The sequence below is a fragment of the Platalea leucorodia genome (assembly GCF_965183815.1).
Source record: "Platalea leucorodia genome assembly, chromosome: Z".
Classification (NCBI taxonomy): Eukaryota; Metazoa; Chordata; class Aves; order Pelecaniformes; family Threskiornithidae; genus Platalea; species Platalea leucorodia.
Genome location: NC_138858.1, coordinates 32329495 through 32344864, shown reverse-complemented (window position 1 = coordinate 32344864; position 15370 = coordinate 32329495). Strand labels below are relative to the sequence as shown.

At 35.1% G+C, this 15370-nt stretch overlaps 1 protein-coding gene across 1 annotated transcript in view; it reads right to left on the bottom strand.

The window, feature by feature from the left end:
* Positions 1–15370, bottom strand: part of KDM4C (lysine demethylase 4C) — a gene marked incomplete at its 3' end in the record, with an annotated part of 291227 nt that overhangs the window by 134455 nt on the left and 141402 nt on the right. Inside the window, exon 9 of the mRNA XM_082335703.1 lies at positions 2086–2279. Coding sequence (XP_082191829.1) covers positions 2086–2279 — 194 coding nt within the window. The remainder of the gene's footprint in view (positions 1–2085; positions 2280–15370) is intronic.

The following is a 15370-nucleotide window of genomic DNA, read 5'->3' as shown; positions in this document are numbered from 1 at the left end:
AGTAGAAGGGAAAGGTTAAAGCAGGAGAAATGGCACCCTCTGTCAGAAACTGGTTTGTAATTTATGTTCTCAGGATAAAAGTAACAGGAGATTAGTCCAGTTTCAAATTCAACTATATGACACAGGAGGAGATTTTTATGTGCTTCACCACACATCAGGTTTCAAAACTCATAACACACTAGTGATAAAAGCCCAACTATGGCAGGTAAACCAGGAGTTTTACAAAGGTCTTGCATCTTAGACTATAGACATCTCCAGAAAAACATTTTGCTACCCCTTACATTTCATCCTATGTCCACCAATGTATGCCTTTCAACACCCTCTCCATAAAATAGTAAATTCCAGAAAATTTGCCAAAGTATGAGATGCCCATCAGTTCACATTGTAATATAACAGCAAGTATTGTTTACATGCAGTCATTAGACATTCTATTGTAGCAAAGTATTACAGCCATAAATGTCAGAGTTAAGCTCTCCCTGTCACTATATTCGTGAAGATTTCCACAGATGGTATTTCTATTTTCACTCTGCTGGAACTTGTATTATTCCCATAATCAAAATGACGACAATTTCAATCGACACATTACACTAGAAATTAAGCTGAATAAACATTTTATCCTCCCTTTGCAATATACATTGTTACCATGACTGAACAAAAGCCAACTCGAGAATTAAACAGCACTGGAATTGTGTTTATTAGCTTAACTAAGTGCATGAAATCAGCCCACATGTTCCTAGGATAAAAATTCCAACACAATTATTATAAAGGCTTTGCTTTTAGTTAAAATTGGCTATCCATAAGGGTACTACCAAATGAATCACTGCTGGTCCAAGTGTGAACTTGCAGTTACGCTGTACAAAACATACAGTGCAACTCACTACAGGGCAAAATGGCATTCAACTACCTGAACAATAGAATTACTCTCTCTCTCTGTCCGGGTTAATATTGTACATATACTAACAAATTGGCTGTCCAGCTGCTTCACTGGTTGTCTTCAAGAACTGATTCTACACCACAACCTATTCTTACCCAGAACAAACCCAATGTTATATTTCTCAACTATAATGTTCCACTACAGTGGCAGCTGGTCCTCTTTACAGGTTGACTTTCCCATCATTTTCCTCAAGAAATAAATTAACTTACAAAGCAAATGAGGAAATTCACTTTAAGAGCAAGTTAAAACAGTAACTATATTGTAAAATGATTTGAAGGAAGAAAAAGGTCTTAAAAAATTCAGTATTATCTTTAACCCAGCAAACTGCACTCTGCAGTAAGTCGATACCAATAAAACTTCCCACCGTAAGCTAGAAATTAAGTAAAACTTTATTAAATAATGAAGAAGAAAATCCATAAAGATCCTGTTAAGTAAGACAGGAAACCATTACTGTACAAAAAATGTTTGTGCAATGCAAACAAAAGACACGATGCACTCCAAGAAAACAGACTCAGCTATTAAACTGCTTTAATAGGTCAAAGCTTTGACAGCTTCAGTTACAAGCTGAGAAACTTTTTTCTTCTAATTTTCTTAGTGGTGTCAGCACCAAAAACTGATATTAGGCCTTCCTTATGCCACATTATGATCTGTGATTGACCTGTAGTAGACACAGAGATGTTTCAGCTGCTGCACTGTGACAGTGTCCCAGATAGGCAGCGATACCTCCTTGGAGTTAGATGGCAGTGAGGGCTAAGACTATTGCTAGAGACTTCACACAGCTGTTGGGATTCTACCACAGAACTTCATGATAAGCTAGAAACAATGGCAACCATCCACACCTGGAAAATTTTAATGGAATAATCTCTAGTAAAGAAAGATTCTAAATACCACACTGGAATGCATTTTGATACATACTCATTAACTTCAGCTATGCACATGACTTGTAAGTTGAATTAATTTTTCATAGTCACTCTGAAAAAGACTTGCTTGTCCCCAAGTTCATCTTAATACAGAAAACAGAAAAACAAACTTTGTCTAAAGTAAATGAATTCAAGTAAAACATCAGAGAAAGTTGAAAAAAGAAACAAACAAAAAAAAAAATTTACGTCATGTTGAAGAAAAATAAATGCAGAGTAAAGAAACATAAATACCACTTGGGAAAGTTCTTTATTTTCTTTCTTCTCTGTAGCCAGGTCTTTACTTCAGGTGTTGATTCAGGAGTTGGTTTCGTATGATCAATGGTGTATAAATCCTTGCCTTGTTTCCACAGCTGGTATCTGTCTGGTTGAAACTTCCTCACAAAGATGTCCATGGATATTGTCACCATGTCTCTCCTACAAGTGCACTGCAAGAGAAGACAGGAATTTATAAGTGACAAGTAATGGAATATGCTGCAGTTTGCAATAAAGAAAATCCAAAATAAAAATCTCACATGTGAAAGCCAACTCTAATGAAAATTTTCCCTTTTCCCTCTTTCTCAGTTCTTCGGGGGGAAAGGATCGTTGAAGAGAAGATACTACCTGAACAAATGTGACACATTAGGATTCCACAAAGGTACTTATGGACACTCCATTGTTTAACTCCTATAGGTTAAGACCAAAAAGAAACTGTAGCATTTGTTTTTGCTCTATTAGCTGTTCCTGATAGTTTTAAGCATACTACCATGCTGAATCCAGAGACTGCACATATTTTTAAAAAGAAAATTGTGATGCCAGTAAAGATAACTCATATAGTATCCACCTGACCCAAAGGTCTTTATAGGCATATAAAGTCCTAGCTTTTAACCCGTCAAAACAAAATGCATACGGGTACCATACCAAGTTACAGTTTTGCCCAGGCTTTTCTACAAAGAGGAAGAAAGGAGCAAGAGAGGGGAATATTATGTTTAAGGTCTAGAAGAGTGTGTTATAAACATGTAATCTGACCCTCTGTGCAGTGCAGACCCTAAAATCTCATGCAGTACTTTCCTCATCAGTTTTGCTCTAGTCCCTGATTTTAGTCCCCCAAAGAATTTTTGCATGGTTTTTCTTTACAAATTATGCATATGAGTGGAATATTTTAGATTTATTTGAATAAACTCTTAATGATGATCACAAAAAGGCAGAGGAGTCTTCACTTGGGATACTGTAGATGCTGGAACTATTTTCAGACTAAAGTTACTGTACCTAACGCTCAAAAATACTTAATATTAGGAGACTCCAATAAGTAAATCAATATGCCTACAGCACATAAGCTATTGTGGTGGATTAACCTTGGCTGGCTGCCAGGTGCCCACCAACCTGCTCTCTCATTCCCTTTCCTCAGCAGCACAGGGGGAGAAAATAAGATGAAAAAGCTCATGGGTTGAGATAAGAACAGGGAGATCACTGACCAGTTACCATCACAGACTCAACCTGAGGAAATTAAATTAATTTATTGCCAATTAATAACAGATAAGGACAGTGAGAAATAAGAACAAAACTAAAACCAGCTTCCCTTACCCTCCTTTTTCCCAGGCCCAACTTCACTCCTGACTCTGGTGTCTGCAGGGCCATTTCTCTCACATTTTCCTCACTCCTCTCTCTCACAACTGCTGTACAGTGTCTTTTACCCTTTCTTCAATACGCTATCACAGAGGCACTACCAGAGTCACTGACGGGCTCAGCTTTGGGCAGTGGCAGGTGAATTTTGGAGCCAGCTGGACCTGGCTCTGTCCAACATGTGGGCAGCTCCTGATCCCTTCTCACAGAAGCCACTGCTGCAGCCCTCCTACACTACCAAAACCTTGTCATGTAAATGCAGTACAATTATTCAGATTAAAAGCAAATTGACTGACTAAAACATATAGTCTCAAATGGAAAAACTTTTAAAAAACTTAGTGTTATAGCTAAATTACTCTCTTAAAGGAAAAAACTGAGACAGTATTTTCTTTCAGGTAAACAGAGATATATTTAAAAAAACATGTAAACGCATGGCCTGGTGTTCTGGTTTGCTACAGCTAGTTTTATCACCCCTTTTAAACAAGGCGGGTGTTTAATCATAGAAAAGTTGAAACACACAAGGGACTGAATGCAAATTTTCCACTAGCTAGCTTTCTGTGTACTGGACGCGAATTTCTTTATCTGCTATTTCCACATATCATTTCTAGTCCACTCTTCTTACACTTGAAAATCATAAGATATACTATGAAAAGACAGCATCTGAGTTGTATTAAAAATGCTTGCTTTCCTTTCAGTATGTCAACATCAATATATTGTATATTCATAACACCGCCCTCTAATGGGAGACAGAATGGAAAGAAGGAAAAAAAATACAACATAGAAATTGTAATTTTATGCAGCTGTCTTTAATGATAGCTTTTACCCAAAATATTATTAGAATTTTCCTTTTTCAAACAACATGTATATATGTATATAGACTCACATTCTGTAAAAGACTTAACCTTATTTGAAATAGCGTGTCTCATTCAGAGAGTCCTTCATCAATCACAATGAACAGTAACAGAAAACCAATTAGATGCTTCTGTATATTGGAAAGGTGCATAGATGGTCCACTGTAATATTTTTAATTTTTAAAAATTAAATTTGTAACATAAAGACAACCAACGCTGGATTTTCTCTACATTTACACACAAAATCCTTTCATATTAAAGCCGTGTTGTTACACACCGATTAGAAATGCTTGTTAAAGCAAAAATTTAGAGGATTACTGTTTTTGCTGTTAGACACCAAGACTTCCAGTGGTTTTGAAGAAAATAATTATTTAAATCAGGACTGAAGTGTCAAAGAAGAAAATACAACAAGAAATAAAATGCATTCTATGATGGAATGATAATAATATATTGAAAGACTCAAAATAAATTACGTCTAAATGAGGCACAGAATTTCTGTCTTTCAGTAATCTTCGATCAGTTTCCACCACATTTTAATAGAACTACTGCAAATGATTTTTAAAAAAAACAGGCAGGTATTAGAAATATCATCAAATTTTTTACAAGTTTTGAAACTTGTAAAAACATACACTTCTGAGTAAGAAGTAATGGAGAAACATCATTCTCAACAGTATTACTGCTTGCCTGAAAATACAGAAGACAACCTTCTTAGGCACCAAAGGGTGGAAATATTTGGAAGTATCATATCAGACAATGACAGCAGATACGTTCTGAAACCCGTTTCTACTCATATTCCCTAAAATTAGCCAAAAAGAAAAAAATCTGTTGCTTTGATAAATAATCTGGAGGATTTTTTTTGTTCTTCTTGGTGGTGGTGGTGGCGATGGTTTTTAACGTTTTTTCTTCATTTCCCATTTGACTGACTTGCAGCCAACAGTCATACGGCTTCCTGCTCCCAAGACAAAAAAGTGACTGAAAGATTCGCTCTAAAGGAAAACTAAATGTCATTCTGTTGAAGAACCCTCTAGGAACAGACTCAAAAGGGACATGCCATTGTCTACTAAAATGCTCACAGTGATACTGTCATGGATCACAATAATTTTGGAAGCATCTTTTAATACTTTTAAAAGTAAATGCAAAATCAAAGTTGTTGGATCATCTTGTAAAATACAGCTGATGTCGCCATAGATAAACATCACCACCTTTGTATTGGAAAGAATTATTTCTGTATGCAGTAGAATTAGTCTGATACACATTCCTCAATCAAAGATTAGTATGACAATCAGAATACTTAAGGGAACATAACTCTCACAATTCTTTGATACTACTATTAACATAATCAATGTCACCATTACTATTATTATTACTACTTATCGTATCATAAAGATACAGCTTGGAGGTAAGCAATTCAAATAACATTTATTAGTAGCTGCAAATCCTTAGAGCAACGAATTGGAAGAAGAATGTTTCAGCAACTTTAACTAATTGGTATAACTAAATAAGAAATGTATTTGTAATATTATGTGCTGGTATTGGCTGGGAAAGAGTTAATTTTCTTCATAGTAGCAAGTATAGGGCTATGTTTTGGATTTGTGCTGAAAACAGTGTTGGTAATACAGGGATGTTTCAGTTATTGCTGAGCAGTGCTTACACAGAGTTAAGGCCTTTTCTTCTTCTCACACCATCCCTCCAGTGAGTAGGCTGGGGGTGCACAAGAAGTTGGGAGAGGAAACAGCTGGGACAGCTGACCCCAACTGATCAAAAGGATACTCCATACCGTATGACGTCATGCTCAGCATGTAAAGCTGGGGGAAGGAGAAGGAAGCAGGGGATGTTTGGAGTTACAGCGTTTTGTCTTCCGAGTAACCATTATGTGTGATGGAGCCCTGCTTTCCTGCAGATGGCTGAAAACCTGGCAATGGGAAGTAGTAAAGGAATTCTGTGTTTTGCCTCACTCGCGTGCATGGCTTTTGCTTTACTTATTAAACTGTCTTTATCTCAACCCATGAGTTTTCTCATTTTTCCTCTTCCAGTTCTCTCCCCCAGCCCACTATGAGGGGAGCAAGCAAGCAGCTGTGTGGTGCTTAGTTGCGGGCTGGGGTTAAACCATGACATATGAGAAAATTGCCTAGAAGAGACATACTCAGCCAAAAGCATTTTTTCAAATACTTGCTATTTGTGAATGCAAAAAAGAATAATTCTTTTTGTACCAAAAAAAAAAAAAAAAAAAAAGTTAAATTCTTCCCATTTTGGACTCTGATTCAGAAAAATTTAAAGTAATGCAACATGCTTTTAGATTTATGCATATTAGAGTTAAACACATACTTAAGCACATTTTAAAATAGGGGCATTTTTCTCCTAATTGCTCTCACTGAGGTAAGCATAGAATTCATGTTTTGATCAGCAGCATGTTGACCTGCTAACATCTTAGGTACTAGCCTAGTACCTAACAACAGCTCTTGAAAAACATTTTATATCATTAAAAATCAAGTAAATGCCTTAAGGGTCTTTCTAACACTCCATCATTAATATTAAACTCTTTCATCAAACAGAATCACTGGATTTTAAAAATTAACATAAAAATATTCACTCTATAGAGAGTATCGTATTTTGCTCCAACAGAAAGCAAATAGATGATTTATCTTATTTTTTGACTAGCAGAAGGGGAGTATTTCTTAGCACCACATTTCTAAGCACACAAATGTATATTCAGAGTCAAGCCTTTGTGATTTGCATTTTTCGCTTTTAGTTCAATGAATTATACCTGATGATGTACCTTCTAAGATGTGAAATTATGTCTTTATCCACAAAAATATCTTCTCAGCCTAAACATCAGTTGTTATACTACACTATTACAATATTTAACACAGTATTTGGAGGATTTTAGACATTTTGCACTCAATATTGGATTTTGTTAATTAAAATGTGATTTTCACTATATCTGAAATCTACTTTAGTTAAAATTCTTCCAAAGTATTAATTTGAAAAAGAATGGTAGTACTTCATTAGGCTAAATTTTTGTCCTTTCTTCACATAATCATTTCAGAAAAAAAGAGGCACCTAATTCATGTGGCAACACAGTGTAGGTAAACTCTTCTTCTACACACCTGTGGAACAGCATGTGTGAGAATAACTGTCAAGAGAAACCATGAAAAGCTCTCTTCTTTGTAAAGAGAAAATGGATTTTTAGAAAATATATAACAAACTAACAAATTAGCAGAATAAGGCAAGCATTAGGCTGGTAACCTTCTTTATATGCTATATAAGTCCCAATCCACAAAGCATACTCTAGAAATTATCTACTCAAGCTATTTTTCACTCATGCACCTTCCTAACTGCTTATAATGATTAAAGCTTTCTTCATGGTACAGTGGCAATGATGTATTTATTGTAGAGAGAGACATTTTAAATAATTTAGATTCTTCTTACCAGCTTAACTTCAAATGCACTTAACTGACTACTTCACCCACTATATTCCACTCTTCTTGTAATACTTTAAACAAATCATGTTCAAACAATGTAAAAAATGCATTTTGATAAACAACATTATAAAGGTGCTGCAACTGGAACTGCTTCCTGTGGACTATATGTAGAAGTGTTTGATAGGTAGTGTTTGTTAGGAGGACAGGATTTAATAAATCCTGGTAACAGTAACTGTTCTTTGCTATGGAATCAGGAAGTGATATATTTTCACACTGACCTTCTGGCAACTTGTAGGCAGTGTTGCAGAAACCTTTGATATCAGTTAGCCATCTGTGCAAGCTTCAACAAAGCAAGCCTTTTGCTGGTAAGTCATAGAGAGTACACTCACTTTTCCCTGACACATCCAGTCACACACAACAAAAATACAAATTCAAAACACTACTCTTTAAGGTTCTTTTTATACACTTTCCACAATGTTTTGGGTAAATAATACAACAAAATATTTCTAATAAATTCATTATTTGTATTCATATATGCATAAGCAAATAGTCTGCAATATTTTAAAAATAGTCCAATATTTAAATAGTGAATTACAAAATATCTGGGTTTTTTCTTGATTCCTATTTCCAATTTATTTTACACTTACACATAATGCCACCTACACATTCCTACACAAAAAAAGACTCAATTTATATTACGTAGAACTGATTCCATCAGCATCAGATGCCATCGCAAAAATGTAGCTGCTTTCCTCCAATTCCTTTGAAACCTGGGCAACAGAAACAGTGTGACAGGACACAGCTGAAAGAACCCTATCTTTTCTTAAATGTTCCACCTCTCAGTCCTTCTTTATCTTATCTGCCTGTTACGCCTTTTTGATTACACTCTTTCTTCATTTATGTGATCCAGAGACCACTGAATTAAGTACAAGTTAGGCGTGCAGATGAGAAAACTGACGAAATTCAAAATGGAAGCTAGGCATCAGTCTATGATCCAAGGAACTTGGTGGAGACAGGTAAAGATGAGCACAGAAAGATATTTGTATGCACAGCCAGAGGAGAGAAGGGGGTTTACATACATTTGGCAATTTTACAGGTGGTCTTGAACTCTAAATCCAAGTTGTCATCCAGAGAAACAGATTAATGCACAGGACAGCATTCTCACTTACCAAGTTCCGACACCTATCTATCCAGTAATTTTAATGGGGAAAAAAAGGCAGGATTGTTTCAATACATGCTGCCACATTTGATGCAGTGCAAACTATCATTGCCAACAAAGCTCAACTGTTTTGAGTGCAAATGAAACAGTTGAAAGGATATTTCTGTGAGACAATTGTTTAAGGTTTGCTGCTGGTTTGGGGGTTGTTTCCTTTTTTTTTTTAACATATATTGAAAATAATTCCTTGAATTCCCATAATTATACTACCCTTGTGTGTCCTATTACTGTAAATCCTTTACTGGTATCTTTCCTGGCATTACTCTTACCCCTTGGAAGATTTAATCATTAGCTATTAACTTTTTTCTCTTCAATCTGATTTTACTCTGTATTTCTAGTCCAATTTTTTCTCCTCTTTCACTCACATTCACTTCTCTGTCCATCCCTGATGCCTATACACAGAACCCCTTTGCCTGGAGTCTTTACCTCTCTGCTGTGTGTCAACTGCCCTTTCTCCATTCTTCTCTTAACTCTGCATTGTTTCCTTTCTTAGTACCTTTGGACTGAGTTTCTTCAGATCCAGAAAATGAAGGCTTCTGTCCCTTAACTTAAACTGTCTTGTAATTTCTCTATTTTAAAATGGAAGGATTCTGACCCTGTGAAGTTATAATTTGTTGTAAAAAAATTAATCTCCATCTGCAGCAGACCAGAATTAACCAGTTCTAAAATATCTCCTGAAGTACGAAAACAAACACTCTGTGCAATAATACGTGTGTGTATATATATATATATGTCATTATAAAGAATAACTTGTAGCTGTGCAATACCTAATACAGGCCCATTACCATGTCATTCCTCATCTTGATTACACAAATTCCACAGTCATGATCACAGATATACTTACAGAAAGTTTACTACTCTCAAGCACAAAAAAGGAATTCACAAATGACCGCAGTACAGCAATTGCGAACAATTAGATATATCCTTAGCTCATTAATTACAGCAAAGGAATAGTTCTAACATATTGTAGGTAAGAATTCAGTAAAACAGGAAACATAGTAAAGAAATGTTCCTTTTCTATTCCCAATAAACTGCAAAGAAAATCGATAGGTTATCAATTTGAAAACTGTATTCCTACATACCAGCTGGGAAAAACCTCAAATTAGAACTCCAGATACTGTAGAATAAAGGGCATTCTGGGAAGATACAGATATACACTTGGTATGAGGCTGAGGAATAAGAACTTTTTCTGTTATTTTGAAGCATTGTTTAGTGGCTAAAATAAACTGTTACCTCTATTGGATTATTTAAAATCGTTTTCTGACACAATTAATATATCTGTGTATCACCACTAATAACTGCTAGTTATTCCAGAAATCAAATTATTGTCAGGACTTTCAAAAGGCTTTTTTAAATTCAGGTTCAGATTTCACAATAATTGAAGACTCACTGCAATACAACCAGATGAGTATAGACACATTTTTTTCCACAACAATTTGAATTTTACAGAGCGCCACACCTAGCTGCCAGTATTAAAAATTATAGTTGCGCTTACATGTGATAATGCTCATAGACAAATCATGTTGAAAACTAAAAACTATTAAGACTCACTTAAAGCCTTAGAACTGCTGAGCATTCCTCAATATTGCTTCTGAAGCACAGCACAGCAAATGGAGTAGTGACTTGCCCTTATATTAATTAAATGATAAATAACTTTCTAAAGTTCAGAAAATAATTTTTTCTAAGTATTTTGAAGATGTTCCAAGATGCCATGACACATTTTTCTCAGGTTTCATCTTTTAGCAGCTAGAACATTGTATTAAGGGATGTTAAAACCAGCAAATTAATGTTATCAATGGTAAATCACAGTACATAATGACTTCTGCCTGGGGGAAGGAGAAGAAAACAATGAAATTCCAATCAGAGGGAAAAGCTGTGGCCAAGTCTTATGTGAAGCATGTAAAGCACCATCATATTCATTAAGTTTCTCTAAGGCATATGATAAATTCTTGCAAAAGCTTGGCTCAGTTTTTCAAGACTCAGATGCCCAAAAATCACCACTCATGTACATCTTGTAGCTTTTGTAAATGCTGTGTCAAACAGTATGCTGAATCAACAACTGTTTTGTTTATATATCAATAACCTCACTGCTCCAATTGTTAAGTGCTATTCTTAACTGAAAATTCACAGATAATAAGAACTACAAAAATTAAGACTTAACAGATTTATTCTAGATTGTCAATCTACTGAATCATTTTTTGGCCAATATGACTCTTAAATTGAGTTTATGCTTCCCAAAGACACTTCATTTGTACTTTTGCTCAGCAAAGCAGAATAATATTTAGAAAACCTATATACCTTTGAACAGATAATAAAAAAATCTGTAGTTCTATACACCTTCATTCCAGGAATTTCAGAGTGCTTTGCAAATATTATGTTTCTTCCTGATAAACCACAGTCAGAACTGAGACTAGAATATATTCGATATTCAGTTCCCTGCTCCAGGTGTCAGACCTTATTTCTAAACTGAACAGAGAAAAAGAGAATGATTTTCTCAGTTCTTAAAATAACTTTTTTTTTTTCCCAAGGCTCTCCTACCATTCCAATTCTATTACAGAGAGAAAAAAAAAGAGGGTAGAAAAATATTAGTGAAAAAAATAATTATATGGTCCTACCATGTACTTTAAAAGGTAATAAAACCCCAGAAATTTCAAATAATCTGCTGCTTTCTATTTATGTAGCTTACCCTTTAACAAAAGATGGAAGGGGAAGAAACTGTAGCTATGCAATGTTCTATTACTATTTAAAACCAAACTAAGTAAGCAATGGAGCATTGTGATATTAAAAAAAAAAAAAAAAAAAGGGCAAAACAAAAAAATACACCTCCAACCCTCAAAAAAAGAAAAAAAAAAAAAAAAGGCAATCCTGTCAGAAGCAATGCAAAGAAAAAGCACCCAATTAGAACAAACTTCAAAAGGGATATTTTCTGTCATTGTTAAGTAAACCATGTGGCCAAGAACAATCCTGTGTTGATAGATTGAGAAGAGAGGCTTCAGTAAGTGTCAGTAAGACAGTAACTGCAGAACCCTCTATGACTTTTTCCTCTAATATATAAAAACTGTATGGAAAACCCATCAAAAGTTTTCCTATTCAGACACTGACACACTCGCTATAAGCCATCTCGCAGGCCTATGAACCAAACCCTTCAGATGTTCCTACCAGGGTACTGAAGTGGCAAGCTGAGCACGAAGACCATAACAACACTAAAAGAATGAAATCTACTCACAACCCAACTCTTACGGTTAGTATCTTGGAACACTGGGCTCAACTATTAAAATTACTTAAATATATAACTTGCAAAAATATGAATCAAAAGAGTGGAAGCACAGCATTATGTATTTCACCTGCCACAAAGAAGAAAGAGTAGCTGAACCAAAGAAAAATTCATTGCATGAAGTATGCATTCAAAATAGGGTGAAACTACCCCTAGACATTTTTGGAAGAAATGGAATATGTTTCTGTTGACTAAAGCTCTCATACAAAAAAAAGGAGACTCACTGATGTGAAGCAAAGTCCCTTCTAGCAAGCACTGGGTTATCAACAAATACATCATTGTCACTGAAGGTTCTAGAGAAACATCTGCCAATAGTCATGGAAAATTGAACCCATTCCTAGAAAATATGAGTTTCCAGCTAACAAATATGATAGACAAACAGAAAGCCTTGGTGTAAACAGAGATTGTATTCAATTTAAACTCCTAATGAAAAAAAACGAGAGACCATTCAAAGCAATGGAATTTCCTTCCACTCAAGTGAAGAAAGAAATGAAGGAACAATGATGTTGACAACACAGGCCTTTTTAGCTTATGGTTTCTAAAAGAATGATAATCAAATGAAGGACTTGACAGAAGATGATGACTAACATTGCTCTTACCTCAGATAATTTACCATACCCTAGAGCTGGGAAAATAAACATTACTTCACTATTCACTGAAGTGGTTATATTGCTGCAGTGATCACGGTTCATACACTGACAACTATTAATATAAGGCAGGAGCTTCCCGAAAAAGATCTAGCAATTCTATTCTAGTGGTGATCAAGCTTTTCAGAGAACAGTAAAAACAGAACACACTAACTCTGCAGCTATATCAGATATATCTATTTAATTGGTTTATATGTTCATCAGCCCATAAAAGAGAATGAGAGTTAGAGCAAACTAAATATCACCGAGTGTTACAATAGGTAAGAATGAATATTAAGCTGGTATACGGACCTCAGTGTGGAGCACACAGGCTCATTATTAGATAAGAAACTGAAAATCATTTACTAAGGTACCAGAATTACTTGCCACGTCTTTGGTTCAATACATTTTATTAAACCAGTCTATAACAAGACTGCTCTCAATCCATTAGCTCTTTGTCTTACAAAAGCCTAACGTAGCTAATATCTCCAAGTATTAGTATTACTTGGAATAAAAGCATTGACTTGCCGTTAGCCTATTCAGAAGTAGGCTAGATGGTCAAATTATTGATCCGAGAAATATCTGGTAGCATCAAAGACTGCACAGACAATAAAAAATACACATATTTGAAAAAACAAGTTTTCTAATTTTATTCTGAGATTCACTTTGTGACGCATTAGATGGGACTGTGTTTTGCTGCCCAGGAAATACAGAATGAAAAAAATCTGGTATTGCAGAGCATTATTACTATATAGTACTGGACACTAAAAGAACTTTAGAACAAAAACTTGTACAGCTATGTAAAAGAACAGACAGCCCCATACATCCATGGTCTTTCTCCCACACTCATACATCCACACAAGATTCTCCAGCCATCCTCTGAAGCTGGGAAGGTTGTACGACTAGAGATCTGTGTGGTTGCAAAGCATAAAAGTATCATTACTTTCTTGGCTAGGTGACTGCACTATTAACTTGTTTATACCCACTTATATCATATACCACAACTCCTTGGCATTAGGAGGTTGTGAAGAAGCATGTTCAAAACAGTTCTGTCCTCAGCAGTAAGTAGTCATGGATGATTCTTGGCATGCCAAGTGTGCTTAAACTAAACCCTCTTTACTATGCTTTAGTATTTTTAAATCTGCATACAATTAAATGTGTGCTAACTGGCAAACTTTTTAAAACATTTTTCTAATATGGGTCAGGCAAAAGGCTTTGTAAGTGAAGACAGGAGGCTTACAAACTTCTCTAGCAAGGCTTATGATGCATTAAGGGCAACTTTCCAAAAATGTTACCAAATGCTGATCATTTCTAGCAAGTAGATTCAAAAGGCATCACAGTGTTATGATGACTTTGCTCTTATCAAACGGTGTGCTTAGTTTTTTTCCTTTTCCTTTTTTTATTAAATAAAATACAATAAAGAATATGTGTCATTTTATCATTATTCATTTTGGGTGGCTGTAGAAGATAAAAGGATCATTTAAGATCTATATGCCTTCTTTCAATAATTACTTTCTAAAGTAATCAGAATTGCTATCAGCCAATTGTTCCTTACGTTTCGACAAAAGATCAGGATTCTGCTTGTGAGAGAGTGACAATATGATGTGCTGCTTATTGAATTTTTCTGCCAAACGAATAGGAGACATTTTCCCACAACACTGCAGGGAGATAAAGAATTTCTGTAGGCATAAAGTCTAATAAAAGTAATGAAGCTTTATAGGCAAAACAAAAATATGGCTAGCTTCCTGTGGATTCAGCCCAAAATTTAGGATAAATAGTTCATTAAGTGTAGCTGTTTGATGTTTTCAAGACAATCAGGAATTCAGATTTACCTCTTTATAATCAGCTCATCTAGGATATTAAATATGAATATTTTTAACTAAGGATTTTGGGTGAGCATAAAAACCTGAACACGGCATTTCTGACTGTCATATCCTTAACAATATTTGGTTTAATCAGACAGACACAAGACTTTATGCATAGACTTCACATTACTGTGGTTCTTACTTACAAACCATAAAATATATTTTAACTGATTTTTAGTCCATTTTAAACAATGTATTTATTCCACCTGAAATAAATAAAATTGCTATTGAAATTTAAAGGCTTTAACTTCATAGAAATATCTTGTTTGCATTTCATGCAAAAGAACATTGTGTTACTTGCCTTTCCCTCTGAGGAGCCTTTACAGGAGGTTTGTATTTGGCAGAGAGAGAATTGATAAGACCAAACAAATGGTCCTGTATGATATCCCAGTCGCTTTTTAATCTGTGAAAAGTCTATTAATCAGACAGAACATGTCCAAAGACTTAAAGAGATTTCTGCATCAACTTTGTATTAACTTCCAACAGTTCCATACATTTCTATGAGATGTTCTATCCCCACTTGCAGCTAGCCTGAAATCTATCATAAAAAAAGCTGGTATCAGTTTCATAGGCTGGCAGGCAGTGAAGACCAATCAAAGATAATTCAACCTCATTCCAGCCAACTGTATTTCTGGTTTTAAAAAAACCACATCTATATGTTTT